An 18,554-nucleotide genomic window follows, 5' to 3' on the forward strand; every position below is an offset into this window, starting at 1 on the left:
TTTGTAGAGGTGGACTCCCAAGTTTTAACTTCCTGGGTCATCTGTGAGCCAGCTGGCTATCCACTGGGTGACATATGAGTTTGTACCTAACCTCTTGAGTTTGTCAAAAATGCCCAAGTGGAGTACTGTGTCAAATGCATTGGCCAGGTCAAGGTAGGCAGTGTGAACGATTTTGCCCTCATCCTTTGGTTTAGTGACCTTCTCAAAGAAGTCCACCAGGTTGAGTAGGCATGATCTGCCCTTGAAGAAACCAAACTGGGTTGGTTCCAGTGTCTGGAGGTTTACTATATCGCTATTGATCAACTCCATGATAATTTTTTCCATGGCCTTACATATAAGACTAGTGAGACTTATGGGTCTGAAGTTTCCAGGGTCTGTAGATGGCCCACCTTTGTGCAGAGGGATGACTGTTGCCTTTTTCTATTCATGAGGCACAAAGCCTGTTTGGAGGCTACAGTTAAATAGTAATTCCAGACACCCTGATAGGTCATATTTCATGCTATTTAGAAGGCATCCTGGGATATTGTCTGGGCCCATTGATGCAGTATTCTTGTCTTAGAGAGACCATTAAGGACCTGTTCCCTATAGTGATAGTATGGGGAGTTATACTTGATGATATCTCCTGATGTAAGCTTGACGGGGAGACAGGGGTAAAGTTGGAGCTGAATTTATCAGCCAGGAGGTTTGCTATATCTTCTGGCTCAGTATAGGTGGCTCCATTGTGTACTGCACTGTCAAAGCATGGACTCTTTCTGCATCATAACTGGAAGCCTGAGTATGTCGAGTTAAAAGATAGGAAGGTACAGAAGACATTAGCTAGTAAACCTGTATATTTATTTTACTAAGACTTCAAATAAGGTTAGGGGCATGCTACTTATTAATAATATTGCAAACCAAACCCAGTGATCAAGGAAATAATACTCCGTGTCAATCTTGTAAGAACAAGTGATGACTTATGGGAAACTTTACAACTCTGCAACCATAAATTTCAAAAATGTCACTTTGCAATACTCAACATTCTTAATAAAAAGCAAAGTACCTACCTGAAGTGTTAAACGCACCAGTGGACTAAGAGGTTTTTCCTGCGATGTAACAATCTGTTTGTGGCTCCACTCAACATCTCTGACTGGCCGTTCCTGCAAATGTTTCTCTCTGAGTGGCTGTCTCCAAGGTTTGGTGTTGGATAGAGGCTCAAACCAGGCAGGACCTGGACCAAAACTTCTTAGATGATTTTCTTTTTTAGACTCTGACTTCAAATCATCCACGGGAACAATCCAAGCTATACCTAGCAACACAAAATTTAAATCAAATATAGAAATATGGAAAAAAATGTATGTAAATAGCTGTACAAGCATAAAACATAAACAAAATAATCTAGTATTATAATTTACAGCTAAAGGTGGTTTAGTAATTTTAAAATCTCATCTGTTTTTACCATGTTTCCCAATTTCCTTACAAATGCCAAACACAAACTCAATATATCAAGTGGAAATCCTTTAAACAAGTGATTCCAAAACTGTGGTCCATGGACCCCTGGGGATCTATATGATAATTTCTAGGGGTCCACGGATCATTGCACCCACCTTGAGTTTGCATCCTCGCATCCACTTATGTAGTATCCTGATGCCTGACAACTGACCTTGCTGTAGTTAGCTCACCCTCACTTATAATAATAAAAAAAAAGGATGAGGGGGAGAAGAGGTAAGGTTGGAGTTCAAAGTATCGGCCAGTACTTTTACTGTATCTTCTGGCTCAGTGTAGATGGCTTCATTTACAATCAGCTGTGCACACAATTGTATACTGCCTTTGAGATTGCGGACATAACAAAAGAATGCATTGTGGCTGTCTTTGGTTGGGAAGCGAAATTTACCTTATGTTTGGCTTTGGTAGACTACTTGCCCTCTAAGTTGTTTGTTTAGTTTTATGACAGTGCTTTTATCCTGCTGGGTTGCTGCACCTCCTAATTTTTGCTATGATTTTCTTCCTTCTGTTATACAGTCTAAGGAATTTGTGATACCACCAGGGTGGCTTGTTTTTTGAGTTAGTTCTGTACTTCTTCCTGGTGGGTACAGCTGTCTCTGTGCAGCTATTAACATGCTTGTATAGGGCTTCTGTGAACAGTTCTGCATAGGCAGCAGTGTTCTTAGGGTTAATGGGGGCTTGAAATGTTGCCAGGTTATCACTTAACAGCAGGACGTTAGCCTTAGAGTAGTTTCTGAATATTCGAGGGTTAGCTGGAGGGTCCAGGTTTTTTATTTCTTCAAAGGAGACCATTTTGTGCTCTAACTTTACCAGGGAAGGCATTACATTAGGGGGTGTGCAGCACTCTCCTATATTAGTGTGGACCAGATCTAGTATGGTTGTACTCCCGGTTGGTGTACTGATAATCTGGTCCAGTGAGCTTTTGTTTACAAAATCCCAGAATCTCTGTGCCTTTACATTTGCTGCCATATAACATTCCCAGTTTACAATGTGATAATTAAAGTTGCCCATGAATACGGTATTGGGTTGGATGGTGAGTGTTTCCAATAAGTTTAAATTCATGGCATGAGTTTCCTGGGTTATAGAGGGGGGCCTATAGCTTGCAATGATGAGGTATTGTATTTTGCCTATGGTGATCTGAACATTAAGTGGCTCAAGTGCATTGTCCTCTTTGACCAGCCTTGAGGTATATTTATTTTTGATGTGAATCAAGACACCTCCACCTTTAGCCCCTGTCTACATAGCAGCTGGTCTAAATGTGTGGAAGGCATAATAACCTTGCACTGTCAGTGTGCCCTCAGTGCTTTAAATCCTGTCTCAGTGATCGCACAGACGTCATCATTCTCTAGGGTAAAGAGAGCTTCTAGGGAGGGCGGGTTTTTTTGTTTAGACATCTAACACTGAGAAGAAATACCTTTAGGTTTTTCTTGGTTTTGATTTGCTATGTAGGAAGAACTTCAGTTTGGCACTGCTTAAACAAGGCACTAAGGGGGAAGACAATAATTTAGCTAATATTCAAAAGCCTAGAGAGGAGAGGTGCAGACCATCCCTGACAAAGCAGCATGGTGTGTTGACCATCTCCTTCCATGCTAACAAATATTGCACCCCCCCCCCTTAGAATGACACCAGAAGCTAAGCCAATTATTAATTCAGTCATCTTCTGTTCATATTTTGGCATCATCTTGCAGAAGTTAAAATGCTGCTCAATGCTACTCTCATACCAGCCTGGGACACATATTCTGAGAGCTCCATGATGTCTCTCTTCATATAGTCTAGGGAGACACATAGAAAATGTGTGTAAAATCTTACCATAACCATAGATGTCCTTCTCTTTCAAGTTGCAGTATTCTGCATATGGGTTTACTATTCTTGTCTCGCATAAATACAGCCAGTATACAAAAGTTTTCAGTCCCTCTGAGGTGCGTGTGACGTCTGACGTGGCCAAGGGAACGTGGGCCATAAAAGTGATGTCGGCATGCACCAGCCCTCAGAACTGAAAGCCCCTGTCAGAGCCAGTCCTAATAAAAGCAATGCCAGTCCAGTGCCACCCGGATAGGGAAAGGTAGCCTAATATGAGGGGAAGGTGGGTAGGAAGGAGTACTGCAACATGGAAGAGAAGGACATCTATGGTTATGGTAAGATTTTACACAACTTTTCTATGTCCTTCTATTCCCATGTTGCAGTATTCATCACATATGGGTGAGTGCCAAAGCTCACTGTGACTGGGGTGGAGGTCTAGAGGCAGATTCCAGGAATCTGTGAAGGATAGCCCTGGCAAACCCTGCTCTGGATCTAGAAATGTGATCAAGTTTGTAGTGTTTGGTAAAGGTGTGAACATAAGGAAAAAGTAGCTGCCTCTAGGATAGTGGAGGTATCCAGGCCTTTAAAGAAGGCTCCTGAGGAAGCCATGGCTCTGGTGGAATGTGCTTTAACTGCGCCTTGCAGGGATTTCCCATGGAATTGGTAACAGAGGGTGATGGCCTTAGAGATCCAAGTAGATATGGTCTGCTTGGACACTGCCTTCCCCAGTGCTCTAGGGTGGAAGGATACAAAGAGTTGGTCCGTATGTCTGATGGTCTTTGTTTTACTCAGGTAAAACCTGATCTGCCTATGCACATCTAGGGAGTGCAGTACCCTCTCACTGTGCCCCTGTGGGCTGTGGAAAAAAACAAGTTAAGTGTATGGCCTGGTAAAGTGACAGCTCATTCATCACCTTGGGCATGAAAGACGGGTTAGTTCTAAGGGTAACCCTGTCCCTATGAAAAAGTAGAAAGGGGGGGAATAGCCATAAGTGCTTGTAGTTCTGATACTCTTCTAGCAGAGGTCAGGGCTACTAGCAGTAATGTTTGTCATGTGCAATGTTTTAAGGAGGCTTTGTCTGCTGACTCAAAGGGAGGCAGAGTAAGATTTTCAAGCACATAGTTAAGATCCCAAGGAGGAGGGCACGGTTTCCTGGGAGATCTTAGGTGGAGTACCCCCTTAAGGAAAAGTTTAGAAGGAAGCTTAGAAGCTAAAGAGGGGTCCAAGGGAAGGCATGCTGAAATTGCAGACAGATGAGCTTTGATGGAAGAGTAAGCCAAGCCAGCCTGCAGTAACTCACACAGGTAAGACAGGACTATAGATGGTTCGCTAAAAAGCGGGTCCAGTTGCCTTTTGAAACACCAAGAAGTGAATGTTTTCCACATGGAAAGGTAAGATGTTCTGGTATTTGGTTTCCTGGCCTCCTGCAGGGCATTGAGCACGTCCTCGTTGTAAAGGTGTTGGAAGGGGATCAGAACCCTACCAGCCACAGGGTGAGGTTTAGAAGTTGCCACTGTGGGTGAATCAATGATCCCTTGTGTTGTGTGAGAAGGTCCACTCTGGAGGGGGTAACTTGTGGTGACTGCCCTTGGACAATTGCAGAAGTAAGGGGAACCAGTGCTCTCTAGGCCAGTAGCGGGTCACCAACAAGATGTTTGGAGTGTCCTGCTGTATTTTTAGGAGGACTTTCTAAATGAGTGGGAAGGGGGGGCATACAGATATTTCCCCTTCCAAGAGATTGAGAAGGCATCCGTTGCCAGTGCCTGGGGTTCTGGTGTCCTGGTGCAGAAACAAGGAAGTTGCCTGTTGATGGAGGAGGCAAACAGGTCTATTTGAGGTGTACCCCACCTGTGGACCAGATCCAAGAAGACATCTCTGTGAAGCACCCATTCGTGGTTGTTTATGATGGTTCTGCTCAAGTAATCTGCCTGGGCATTGTGGAGAGAGGGAATGTAAACCACCTGTAGGGTGATTCCCTGTGAGGTGGCAAATTCCCATATCAGAAGGGCCAGTCTGCAGAGCACGTAAGACCTGTTTCTTCCCTGTTTGTTGAGATAGCATAGCACAGAGGTGTTGTCTGTGTATATCTTCAGAGGCCCCTGTTGGAGGAAAGGTTGAAAGGCCTGGAAGGCTAAATGAATTGCCCTCATCTCGTGAGTGTTGATGTGTTCCAGTTTGAGGGGTTTTGGCCACAGGCCCTGCATCTTTTGATTGCCCAGAGTTGCTCCCCAGCCCAAGTCTGAGGCATCAGTGTACATGACCTGTGTTGGCTGAGGTGGTTGGAGTGGCAGACCTGGATTATGGTTCACCTGTTTCAAACACCACTGTATTTCCTTCCTCAGGCAAGGGAAAAGAGGCACCCTGTGCTCCACAGGATGGGAGTGCTTGGTCCAGACTGACCGACGATACCACTGTAACTTTCTCATATGGAGTCTTGCTATGGGTAGCATGGGGATGGTGGCTGCCATGTAGCCCAACAATCTGAGGTACTGCCTTGCTGTTAACTCTGTGGAGCGAAAAAACAGAAGAAGATATTCTGTCAAGGAGCTCACTTTGGGGGGTGGTAGGTATACTACCATGAGGTCTGAGCGTATTCTGCACCCGAGGAAGACAATGTCTTGAGTTGACTGTAGCTGGGATTTTGGAAAATTTAGTAGAAATCCTGGGGACTAATAAAGGGCCACTAGCATGTGGATATGTAGCTGGAGGGTCTCTTGGCTGGCAGCCTGGATCAACATGTCATCCAGGTAAGGGAATATTTGTATTCCCTTTGTTCTGCAAAAGACAATTTCTGGGGCCAAGCATTTTGTGAAAACTCTGGGTGCAGTGGAGAGTCCAAAGGGCAAGGCAGAGAATTGAAAGTGTGAAGAACCCACCAAGAACCTCAGATATTTCCTGTGGGTGGGTTTTACTGAGATGTGGAGGTAGGCATTCTTTATATCTAATGTTGCCATGAACCCTTGGGTAATCAGGAGGGGGGAATAGGGCTGGGAGGGTCAGTATTCTGACGGTAGGGACCTTTAAGAAAGGGTTGAGGTGGGAGAGGTCCAGTATAGGTCTCCAGGGTCCATCTTTCCTGGGGACCAGGAAGATCCTGGAATAGAATCCTCTTCCCTTTGCAGCTGGGGAGACTGTTTCAATGGTGCCCTGAGCTGTAGGAGTCTGGAGGACCAGTTGCATGAGGTGCAACTGTTGAGAAGGTGGTTGTGGGATGCCTCTCCTTTGTGGAGGTGAGATCCAAGACATGAAGTAACCATACTGTAGTATGGGCAGGACCCACTTGTCTGAGGTGAGCTTTGTCCATACTGGGAGGCAGTGAGAGAGCCGACCTGACAGAGGTACAGAAGGAAGGGGTGGTGGTGGGAAGGGTGGCAGGTAGTCAGATGCTACCTGCCCTATCTGGAAAGGATGGTTTCTGGCTAGAAAAGGAAGGTGCTCTAGCTGTAGGAGTGTTTTCTTGTAGGCTTTCTAGGCCTGGGAGGAGCATCAGGATGAGAATGCTTCCTGATAAACTGGGTTTTGGCAGGATAGTTTCTTTGGAACTTAGGAATGGGAGAAACCAGGAAATGTTTCAGGTCCTGCATTTCTTTTCCTTTTTGCTGAAGTGACTTGAAAAGGTCAGCTACCTTGGAGCCAAATAATGCAGTATTGTTCAGGGGAGCATCCATAAGCTTTGCCCCGAAGTCATCAGGCAGTGGTTGTAGGTGAAGCCAGGAGTATCTATGTAAGGCAGAAGCTGATGCTGCTGACCTGGATGAGGATTCAGCAGCATCACAACTGCACTTTATAGAATGTCTGGATATCTGGGAAGAGAGAGCCAGGAAGAAGAACAGGGGTGCTTTGGAAGGGCAGTCTGGGATATGAGCAGGTGTTTGAATGCAGATTCCAGAAGGGATAAGGCATACTTAGCCATATGAGTTTGATAGTTTGTAGCTCTGAAGGACAAGGTAGCAGAGATATAGATTTTTTTACCCAGACGTTCCATCTTCTTGCTGTCTTTGACAGCAGGGAGGATGGTGGAAGTGGGCAGTAGCTTAGAGGCCTTGTCTGTAGATATAGATATAGTGGCTGGGTCAGCAGGTGGACACAAGCAGGTGCATAGCGGTATCAGGCACCTTGTAAAGTCTGTCAGGTCTGCGTGGTGCAGGGGGTTGGAAGGCTGAGGAGAATGCATCTAAAAAGGCAGGAAGGATGGGTGGAACAGCAGATGGGCTTGGGGTTTCCATCTGGATAAGGTCGTAGAATTTTTTTTTGGACCTCAGTCATTTCTGAGGATTCTCATTTGAAGTGTTCCTTTATCTTGGAGTTAGTTTCTCCAAAAGTTAAATCTTCAGCTGGGGGGGGGGGGTCAGGGTCCACAGAATCTTCTTCTGGGGAGCCATACCACAAAGGAGATAAAATATGTGAAGTATAAGATAGTGATTCCACTGAGGACTCCTCCCCTTTCACAGTGGTGTCGTCTGAGGCCTAGGGCTCAGGAGTGGAGGGGATGTGGGAGCACCCACAGTGGAGGAAGGCCTCAAGGCCATGAAAGCACTAAAAGGCTTTGACTAAAAGACTGCCAATCAGACATGCTTTCAGGAGAAGGAGAGATGTGCTTAGTCTTTTCCTTTCTTTTAAGGGGCCGAGCTGGCATCTGTTGAGGCCTGGGGTCTGGCGACTTTAAAGGATTGGATGGATCATAGGTTCATAGGTAGGTACTAGGCTATTGGCCCTAGGGCCTATATAAGCCTAGCCAAATGGTACGCTGGCTTTTGCCACCCAAGAAAATTATTTTCCTGTGCCCCTGTCGAGCAAACATACCGAGGTCATCCCAGAGGTGAATTTCCTATCCCCCATCCAATCATCAAGATTTTTCTTGAAGAGTACTAATGAGGAGCTTTGTTTGACATAGATAGGTAGTTTGTTCCAGAGTATGGGAAGTCTCTGGGACAAGAATCTATACCTCCAGCATGTTCTGTTTATTGTGGTGACAAGGTTTAGGTCCCTAGAGCGTGTAGCTCGGAGGGATTGGGATTTCTTTAAATGGAGCATGTCCAACAGCTCTAGGTTTGACATAGCTTTGTATGTTAGGCAGAGATTGCCTCTAAGTAGGCGATATGCGACGGAGTAAAGCTGGAGTTTTTTGAGACGGTCTGCATAGGGCATCTGTTTGAGGCCAGTAATCCTCTTTGTGAGGTATTTCTGCGGCCTTTCCAGTTGTTGTAGATGTCTTGTGAGGTACATACGAAAAGGGGCACTATACTCTATAATGGGTCTAATGAGTGATGAGTAGTGGGGAACAACGACCTCTTTTTTCCTGGATGAGAAATCTTCTGTGATGAGGTGTGCCACGTAGAAGAATTTCCTGACTACTGTGGCAATGTGATTATCAAAGGAGAGACTACTGTCCACCTGTGTCCCAAGGTCTTTTATCATACTTTCAGTGTTAAGTAGACTATTGCCCTATGTGGTAGTTCATGGGTACAGAGTCTTTACCAAAAAGGATGACAATGCACTTTTTGGCATCGAGCTTCAGGTCATGGCTTTGACACCAGGCATCTGTCTCAGTGAGGCCCTTTTGTAGGATGTCCACATCTTTAGGAGTTTTGATTATGGCTCCTAGTTTGCAGTCATCTGTGAACTTTGTTAGCCAAAGACCTTCTGTGTCAGCCTGAACTTCAGAGAAGTAGATACCAAACAGGAGAGGACCCAGGACTGAACCCTGTGGTACTCCACTTGTCACTGGTCTGAAGTTGGATTTAGAGTCTGCTACTTTCACAGTCTGGGTTCTGTCAGTGAGCCAGTTGGCAACCCATCTTGTGACATAGGGATTTATACCTAGTTTAGTGAGTTTATCTATAATTCCAGAGTGGGGGATGGTGTTGAAAACCTTGGCAAGATCTAGATAGGCTGTGTGAACCACCTTAACCTCATCTACGGCTTTGGTGACCGCTTCAAAGAAGTCTATTAGGTTTAGGAGACATGATCTGCCTTTTACAAACCCGAACTGGGTAGGGTCCAGAGTTTGAAGATTATCAATGTCATGGTTTAAAAGTTCCATGATGATATGTTCCATAGCCTCGCAGACCAGGCTCTTCAGGCTGATGGGGCGGTAGTTCACAGGGTCCATGGTGGCTCCCCCTTTATGGAGTGGGATAACCGCTGCTGTGCACCACTGAGTGGGCACAAAGCCTGAGGTGAAGCTATGATTGAACATGGTACTTAGGTGGGGTGTCAGGTATAGAGATGGGCCCTTGAGGGGGTGAGAGAGGGGTAAAGTTAGCACTGAACCTATCTGCCAGGATGTTGGCAATATCAATTAGTTCTGTATATTTAGTGCCATTGTGCTGTAACTCAGAGCAGATCTGAGTGTTGCCTTTCTCAGGCGGCCCTTTGGGAAAACGCTGGCTTCTCCCCAGTGTCAGAAGCCAATGGCAGTATAGCCTCAGCAGATGTGCTCTTGCTGAGGGATTGTGCGGCATCCGCACAGGTACCCACTGTATCCAATACGGTGGATCTGGATCCTTATAACAGGCCTGAGTCGGCCAGAGGCTAAAGACCAGATGGAAGAGGCTCAGTGGTTGATGAAGTCTGTAGGGTCTTGGCCTTCTTTTTTTCGCAATTCTGAAGGAACATCTGAGGAGCCCTCCACCCCTAAAGTGATCAGTTTAAGGCGTTGGTTTTCTAGATAAAGGTTTAACGTATGCAAGCAGCTGCAGAGGGTGCTTAGGTACAAATGCCTGGCACATAGAGCATGCCTTGTGGTCATGTGATCGACCTAAACAGAAGAGGCAGTTATCGTGGGCGGCCTTGTGGGGGATCTGGCAGCCACACTGACACTTCCCCTTTCTGGATGACTAACAGGCAATACAAGTTTAAAGAATGACTGAAAAGGTCCCCAACAGGGTACTTATCTGATTTTAGTAAAATCCGACATCAGCAGTAGCGGTAACACCTGGAGTATGACTGGCAGCTGAAAAGTTCTGAGGGCTGGTGCGTGCCATCACATTTATGGCCCACACTCCCTCGGCCATGTCAGATGTCTCACACACCTCAGAGGGACTGAAAACTTTTGTGTACTGGCCGTACGTACACGAGACCAGAAGTGTAAACTCGTATGCAGAATACTGCAACATGGGAATAGAAGGACATCTCAGGTCATTTACACACACTATAGACTATGACTGAGTCATACTGATACTTGTGGTCCAAACATATGAGTGTGTGCATAATGTGGTGGATCCTAGCCCCTGATAAGCAAAGTACAGTTGTGTACCTACCGTAGATGTTCGAGTGTATTCACTGTTGCAGTCATTACACTTGGGTTATCCTGCTGGAAGGCGACCCACAGTCGGCCCGAGTTCCAAAGTCTTCGTCCGGCGTCGGTTGCTGTCGCCTCTTTCCTGACGTCAGTGTGCCAGGAGTATAAAAGCTGCAACCAACACCATTTTCTTCAGTTTTTCTTGCCCCAGATGTCAGGTGCCCCCAGACAGGAAGGCTGGAAAGATAAAAATATGCCAAAAATCATGCATATATTACTATAAACATTTCCTTCATCTACAAGGAAATATACCACATAGGTTGCATAGAGTTGAGAAGTACAGAAAAGTCCCAGCAATGAAAAGGGAGATGGTGGGTGGGTAACCTGGACTGCAACAGTGAATGCACTCGAACATCTACATTTATGGTAGGTACATAACTGTACTATGTTCATCGTGTTTCACTGTTGCAGTCATTGCACTTGGGTAGAATCCCAAAGCTGAGGTTGGGTGGCTGGGTCTAAATTGGATTGGGAGAGGCTACTAGGTCCTGCAGAACTGCAGTGGCAAAGCCTGCTCTGGATTTAGAGTACAGAGGTAAGTGGTAGTGCTTAGTGAAAGTGTGCATTGAGCTCTAGGTTGCAGCTTCTAAAATGTCTTTGGTTGGTACTCCTCTGAGAAAAGCTGCAGAAGTGGCTGCTGCTCTGGTAGAATGAGGCCTAATGCCCTTAGGCACTGATTTGCCATGTTGTGCATAACAGAAGCGGATGCAATGTCCTCTCCATTTTGAAATTGTCTGCTTTGTAATAGGCTTTCCTTGTGATCCTGCAGCATAGGCTACAGACAGTTGCTCAGTTTTTCTGAAGGCTTTTGTTTTGTCCAAGTAGAATCATAGCTGTCTGTGTATATCCAAAGCGTGCATAAGTCTCTCCCCTTTATTCTGGGGATTTGGATAGAAAGTAGGTAAATGAATGGTTTGGTTCAAGGCCACATTGGAGACCACTTTTGGCATGAATGTTGGGTTTGTCCTAAGAGAAACCCTGTCCTGATGGAAAATGAGGAAAGTTTCCACAGCCATTAATGCCTGTAACTCTGAAACTCTTCTTGCTGATGTTATTGCTAGGAGCAGAGCAGTTTTCCATGATAAGAATTTTAGATCAGCTGTGCTGGCTGGTACAAAAGGAGGCAGTGTGAGTTTTTCTAAGACAAAGTTGAGATCCCAAGTTGGTACTGGTGCTCTCCTTGGGGGTCTTATATTTTTTGCCCCTCTAAGGTACTGTCGTAGTAGAGGATGTGAAAAAATAGGAGGGTCCGTATTGTAATGAGCTGAAATGGCAGAGGCATGGATTTTAATTGATGAAAAAGATAAGCCTTTGTCCAGCATCTCAGTTAGGTATTGTAAAATCTGAGGTATATTAGGGACAAGTGGTTCGATGACTTGTTCCTGGTTCCAAGCAAAGAATCTCTTCCATTTTTCTGCATAAGATTTCCTAGTGCTGGGCCTCCTGGCTTCTAAAATGACATCCATAACAACTTTAGAGAGAGGAGCAGTCTGAGTGGCTACATTATCTGCCATGCTGCCAGATTTAAGGTTTTGAGTTGACTGTGCAGAATCTGATTGTTTTGCTGTGTCAGAAGGTGAGGAATTTGAGGTAGAAGCCAAGCTGGGCCTTGAGACAAGTTCTTTAGGATTGGGTACCAGTGCAGGCGTGGCCAGTCTGGGCCATCTCAGGATCATTTTTGGCCTTTCTTGTCTGACTTTTAGGAGCACATTGGTAAGAACAGGCATCGGAGGGAAGGCACAGACTTGTCAGGCCTTTCCAGCTGAATGACAGAGCATCCACTTTCCATGCTTGAGAGTGATAAGTTCTTGTGCAGAATTTCTGTATTTGGTAATTGTGAGGGGAGACAAAAAGATCTATGACTGGGCGTCCCCATTTCCTCGTTATCATTCTGAACACCTGTGGATTTAGTTTCCATTTGTGAGGATCCTTGAGATTTCTTAGTTCGTCTGCCAGTGTATTTGTTGTTCCTGGCAGGAATTGTGCCTGCAGATGTACTTGATAGGTCAGTGCTGTATTCCACAAGGTCATGGCTTGCCTTCATAGGGGGGAGGAATGTGTGCCCCCTTGCTTGTTTATGTACCACATAAATAAAGTGTCCATCTTTATTAATAGTTGTCCTGGATGTAGAAGGTCCATGAAAGCTGTCAGGGCATTCTGAACAGCTAGCATCTCTTTTTGATTGATGTGAAGATGCATTTGTTCCTTGGGCCATGTGCCCTGAATACATTTTCCTGCCATATGTGCCCCCCAGGCATAATCCGATGCATCCGTTGTTATTGTCTGCCTGGCTGTGGGTAAGGTGAAAGGCTGTCCCTTGTTGTGGTGACAGGCCTGCGACCACCATCGAAACTCCTGTTGTAGGCAGGGAATTAGAGTTATGATTGTCTCCAGGCTGTGACAATGCTGAGTCCAAACACTTTTCAGATACCATTGTAGTTTCCTCATATGCAGTTCTGCATACGGAATAAGTAGAATGCAGGATGCCATGAAGCCCAGGGCCTGCAGAATTTTTCTTGCAGGGAGCTGAGTTTTTGTTGCCATCATTTGAAAGTAATGAGTCAGTTGCCTTTGTTTGTCTGGCGTGAGATTAGCCATCTGGGCAGTTGTATTTAAGCTTGCACCCAGGAATATTATCTCTTGAGAGGGCACTAGTTTTGATTTCTTTTCGTTTACTGTGTACCCTAGGCAAATAAGTAATCTTTTTACAAATGCCAGATGCTTTAGAAGAATGTCCTTGCTCTCTGCTTGAATAAGGCAGTCATCCAAGCAGGGATATATTTGAATTCCTTTTTGTCTGCAAAATGCAATTACTGGTGCCAGGCATTTTGTGACGACCCTGGGCGCAGTAGATAAGCCAAAGGGCAGTGCAGAGAATTGGTAATGCATTGAGCCTGCTATGAATCTGAGGTATCTTCTGCAAGATTGTCTGATTGGGACATGCAGGTATGCCTCCTTGAGGTCCAAAGTAACTAGCCAAGCATTCTTGCCCAGCATGGGCAGAAGTTGCTGTAGTGTTAACATTTTGAATTTTGGAACATCCAGGAAAGTATTTAAGATCGACAGGTCCACTATTGGTCTCCAGGCTTTGTCCTTTCTGGGTACTAAGAAAAGCCTTGAGTAAAATCCTTGTCTCTGTTCTTGTTGTGGCACTCTTTGAATAGCTTCCATGTCCATAAGAGCAGCAATCTGTTTTTGGGCCTCTGCCCATTGGATTTGTGGCAGGTCTGGCATACCTTTTGATTTTGGAAGCGTGTGGAAGTGGAACCTGTAACCCTGAGAAACAATATTCAGCACCCATTGGTCCTGGGTGATTATGTGCCAATTTTTTGAGAAAAGTGCTAGCTTTCCCCCTAGGGGTGCTGCCAAAAGGTAAGTGCTTGGCATTTGTAGAGGGAAGTCATTGGGTCTGTTTCCTATAAGGTTGTGATTTGTCTTCCCCTCCTTTGGGGGCTGAAGCACTCCACTGTTTAGGTCTGTAGGAGCCTTGGGGCTGAGATCTGCCTCTTGGGTGTCTGTATCTGCCTCTTTGTGGCCTGTCTGACATTGGAAAGGACCAATTTTTTGAAGGCCAGTTTCTACTATATCTAGGTGGTTGAACCTGTAAGAAATCCTTCACTGTCTGCATTGATTTTGCTTTATCCTCCATTTTCTTTTAACACTTCTTCTGCCTTAACACCAAACAAAGTATCATGCTGTAGTGAAGCATCCAGTAATTTTACTTAAACATGGTCGGGTAAACTTTGTTCTTTCAACCAAGCATGCCTTCGAATAACAGAGCCTGTAAGTGCGGCTCTACAAGAAGCCTCTAATGAATCAAAACCACATTGCAGAGTATGCTTTCCCACTTGTTCAATTGCATGCAATAAATCCTGCATTTCCTTACTGTCAGGACTTTCTGAATTTGAAACCATTTTCTGTTTTAACAATGACATGAGATAATGTTGATATGTAAGCATGTGAAACTGGCAATTTAAAGACCTTACAGCTAAAGTAGCAGAAGTGTAAACTTTTTTCCCCCATCTGTCCATAGCTCTGGAATCCCTATTGGAGGGGACAGGATTTTTAGCAGTGGAAGCCTTAACCCCTTTAGGACCCTGAGAAATTGTTTCTGGGTCTGCAGTGGGGTTTTTGTAAGGAAATTTATGAGAGTCAGGGACCCTGTAGTACATGTCTGGCTTGACTGGTGCAGGGGGTAAAGAATCAGGAGACAGACTGGATTCAGAAAAAACATCAACAACAATATCAAGCACAGAGGGGATAGCCAGGGCCTGTGCTGAGGCAATAAAAGGAAGTCTCTGAGACTTTTTCTTGGATTCTGAATAATCCTGGCTCTCCCAATGGAAATGCTCCCTCATAGTGTGCAGGGTTTCCCCAAAAGAATAACCCTCAGGCGGAGAGGCTGAAGGTATAGACTCTTCTGCATCAGAGTCCTCATAGGGAGGGAGTGAACATCCCTGATCAGAAGAGGAATCAGAGGAAATGGAAACCTGGTCAGAGGAATCATAGTCAGTGTCTTGCCTAGGCCTTTTGTCAGGAGGGGGATGGGAACCCCTGATTAAAGTAATTAGGTCTTCGGCCATTTTAAGCATCTGTTTCTTTGGCATGGATGACTGTTCTGGAGAATGCTGTACTTGTTTCCTTGTCTTTAATGGTGTTTTTGACTTTGCCTTGGCTGCTGTAGTGGACTTAACTGTAAGCTGTGAAGGTCTGAAAACACCCTCAGAAGCTGATGCCTGCTCAGCGGCTCCAGACCCATCTGAGGGAATAGTTTCCATAGGCTCAATACCTTGAGTATCCACAGGAATCGGTGTCTCCACGTGGCTGTCGGTTACAGCCTGTGGCTCTGAGGTAGCCGGTGTCAGGGGCCGCTAAAGTGCCTCACTGAGAACCGGCAAACCGGCGACTGGCCTTGAAGAGGCTTCGTCGTCTGTTTTGGACCTTGGATGCCTGTCCTTTTCTTTGTCTTTGCGTTTTTTTATAAATTCTGGTCGTCAGTTCTTCCGATGGCATTATGTAATTAAACCTCCGGCCAAAATAATGTAAAGCAAAATCGAACAGACATTTAATAGTGCGTTTATTGAATCTAGCACAAAACCGACAACTGGTAACGTCGTGGTCAGGGCCTAGGCAAGGAATACAGTAAGAGTGAAAGTCCTTATGAGGTATTTGCTTCCCACAAGAAATACAATTATTAACTTTTACTGACATCAGTCTGGAGCAAGAAAATGTTTCCCCAACCGGGTACTCAGCTTTATTGAAGACTTCGGTTCTGAAACTCAAATTTGAAAATCTCAGGAGTCGGCCGACCGGCACTTGCAAACTGCTTTTGCTTTGGGCACCGCGCGGCAAGAAAGACTGAAGAAAATGGCATCAGTTACAACTTTTATACCCCTGGCGCACTGACGTCAGGGAAGAGGTGATGCCGGACCAAGACTTTGGAACTCGGGCCGACTGCAGGTCGCCTGCCAGCAGGATAACCCAAGTATAATGACTGAAACACGGTGAACATCTGACTGTGACTTTCTCCTTACTCAGCCTAATGAGATGGACATATCAGTGTGTCTCATGATGGAGCCTCCAATGACCAGAATGTTGGATTATGTGATGGCTTGCCTTCATACCCCTCAATCTCTTAGAGCAGAAAATCTGGACAAAGGCTAAAATGATGGGGGGACAGATTTTAAATGCTGCCCTTACAAACTTAGAAAATTGATAGAATAATAGGTTTTACATTAGAATGAATTTTCCAAAGGATGTGGAGTCTTAAACTCAAATGTTTGTCAATATTTAGTGACTCCAACCCTCAGCTATTTTCAGAAAGGGACAGATATTAAGGGGAACACACCAAAAACATGAGGCAGAAATCTGGACATTCTGAGAAAATCCATACAGTTGAGAGGTATGCTTGCCTTATGGGCTTAGAAGTAGAGGCTCCATGAGTTGTGGATGTATGTGTTGATGTGGGTGTTGTTTTGAAAGAGTACATTTGGGGCTGTTGAGAGTATTTTTTACATATACTTCATCTAGGAGGTATCTGGGGTTTAGGAAGGATACATTAAGTGCCTCAGCATATGTGGATCTATATGTCTGCTTTGAACTGTGTGCGAAGTATGCAGCATGTGCACTACTGACACTCTTATTGACATTAGGAGTACTTTTATGTGAGAGTTTCGTCTTCAGTGACATTAAAATACATCTCCCGTCTCTCTCATACCATATCAGTTTGTTTGAGAATTAACTGGTTAGCAGTAAACATGAGGCCATTTCCACATTGCTTTAGGATGCCCATATCCACCAAACTGGTAATGGAGATATTGGGAAAGTTCATATCAATCGCAACATACACTTTTTTATTGATCAAACAGTTGGAGTGAGAATATAAAACAATGTCAGGAGTATCCAGTTTGCAACTCTGGGGACAGTGCTTGACACTGCAAACTAGTTGTCCTGTGTGCAACTCGATACTGGTGAAATCTCAATCATGCTTTTACAGGAAAAATGTCACTCAAAGTGTCTGTGTCCATACAGGGCACTGCCAAATGCTTGAAGGGAAACTAATAAGCAGACCCTGAAAATTTAAGGATGAAGTATTTAGGCAGAATTTTCGAAGGTAGAAACAAATCAAGCAGTACTTATTGAAATCAAAGAATTAGCTTGTTAAGAATGATGAAGAGAGGAAAGTCGTGTGAATGGCTACTACTAGTGCTGGTCTCACCTCAGCTTCACACTACTGGGATACAATGCTCCTTTGCTTCTTCTCTCACCAGAAGCAAAACATTAGCACCAATCCCAATATGGGAAGCTGGTCACAGCCTGCTTGGTGATCCACAGTCTTGTCCCAGATGATGCAAGGGTCTGTAGGCTTGTTGTAGCCTCTTCCTGGAAATGTCTTGAATAGTAATCAGACCAATCGGGAAAGTCAAGCACAGATGCTCACTGCTCAACCAGAAACAGTCAAAAATCAATGCACTCTGCTCCTTCTCTCACCAGGAATGGAATTTAAGCAGAAATTCCAAGTTGTCACCTATGAAGCAGTTATTAGGCTTTCTGGTGTTCAGCAGTCTCCAGGAAATAATGTCCCTGTACTCCTTCTCTCACCTGGAGAAAAACAAAAGCACTAATCCCAAGATGACTGCTGAGAGGCAGAATGTGGGCTCTCCAGTAACTGGTGGTCTTGCAATAGATGTTGCAGATTTTAAAAGTAAGATGGAAAAAAAATGGGTTAATACCCTTGTGATGTTATGAGGTAATACCATCTGTGTAGGGAGAGTAGGTGTACATATGCCTGCATAGCTAGCTGGAGTTTTGTAAAGAATGTTATGTTATTTGACTACCACATTGATTTGTACAGATATAAGAGTTAAAATAAATCTGTAAAGTTACTTGTGTTAAAACTGCAACAACAGTAGGTCCTGCTGGACGGAAAGAATGTATGCATGCATACTAGATTGTACTGTTGTAACTGATCAAATGTGTATGAACCCTGGAAGGGTGGAACATTTGAAAGTGTGTTATAGCTTTCCGATCCTGCCACAGATCTTTGCAAAGCTCTGTGTGCGTACTGTACCAGAGTCAGTTGACCAGAGGGGATGACATCCTCTAACCAGCATCAGGTTTCCTTGGCATTCTCGCAGCAACACTTTGGAACCTGACAGAAAAGATTTCTGACAGGATACACATCTCATACAACCACACAGAGAGAGACATAATATGGCTTTTGCTGTGATAAGACACTCAGCACACATCAGCTTGTCTTGCTTTAGCAAATAGTCAGGAAATAGTTATTCTATAGTCAAGTCAGGGACATTTAGTGAGAATAGTTTAGTATTGTTTTCTGCTTCTGTGAGAAACTATCCACTTATTATTTTTTTATGCCTCTGTGGTAGAAACTCTCTTGTTTATTATATCCAGTATTCTCCTGTTTTCTGTTTTATAATTTGTTAAATATTTTAATACCTTGGCATTG

General features: G+C 44.6%; 1 protein-coding gene across 1 annotated transcript in view; it reads right to left on the minus strand.

Moving 5' to 3' along the window:
* Positions 1-965: 965 nt before the first annotated feature.
* Positions 966-18,554, minus strand: part of ALMS1 (ALMS1 centrosome and basal body associated protein) — a 958,782-nt gene continuing 941,193 nt past the window's right edge. The window contains exon 12 of the mRNA XM_044063634.1: positions 966-1,285. Within this exon, the coding sequence (XP_043919569.1) occupies positions 966-1,285 (320 nt within the window). The remainder of the gene's footprint in view (positions 1,286-18,554) is intronic.

This window comes from Protopterus annectens, chromosome 2.part1 (genome assembly GCF_019279795.1).
Source record: "Protopterus annectens isolate FY-2018-M chromosome 2.part1, PAN1.0, whole genome shotgun sequence".
NCBI lineage: Eukaryota > Metazoa > Chordata > Ceratodontiformes > Protopteridae > Protopterus > Protopterus annectens.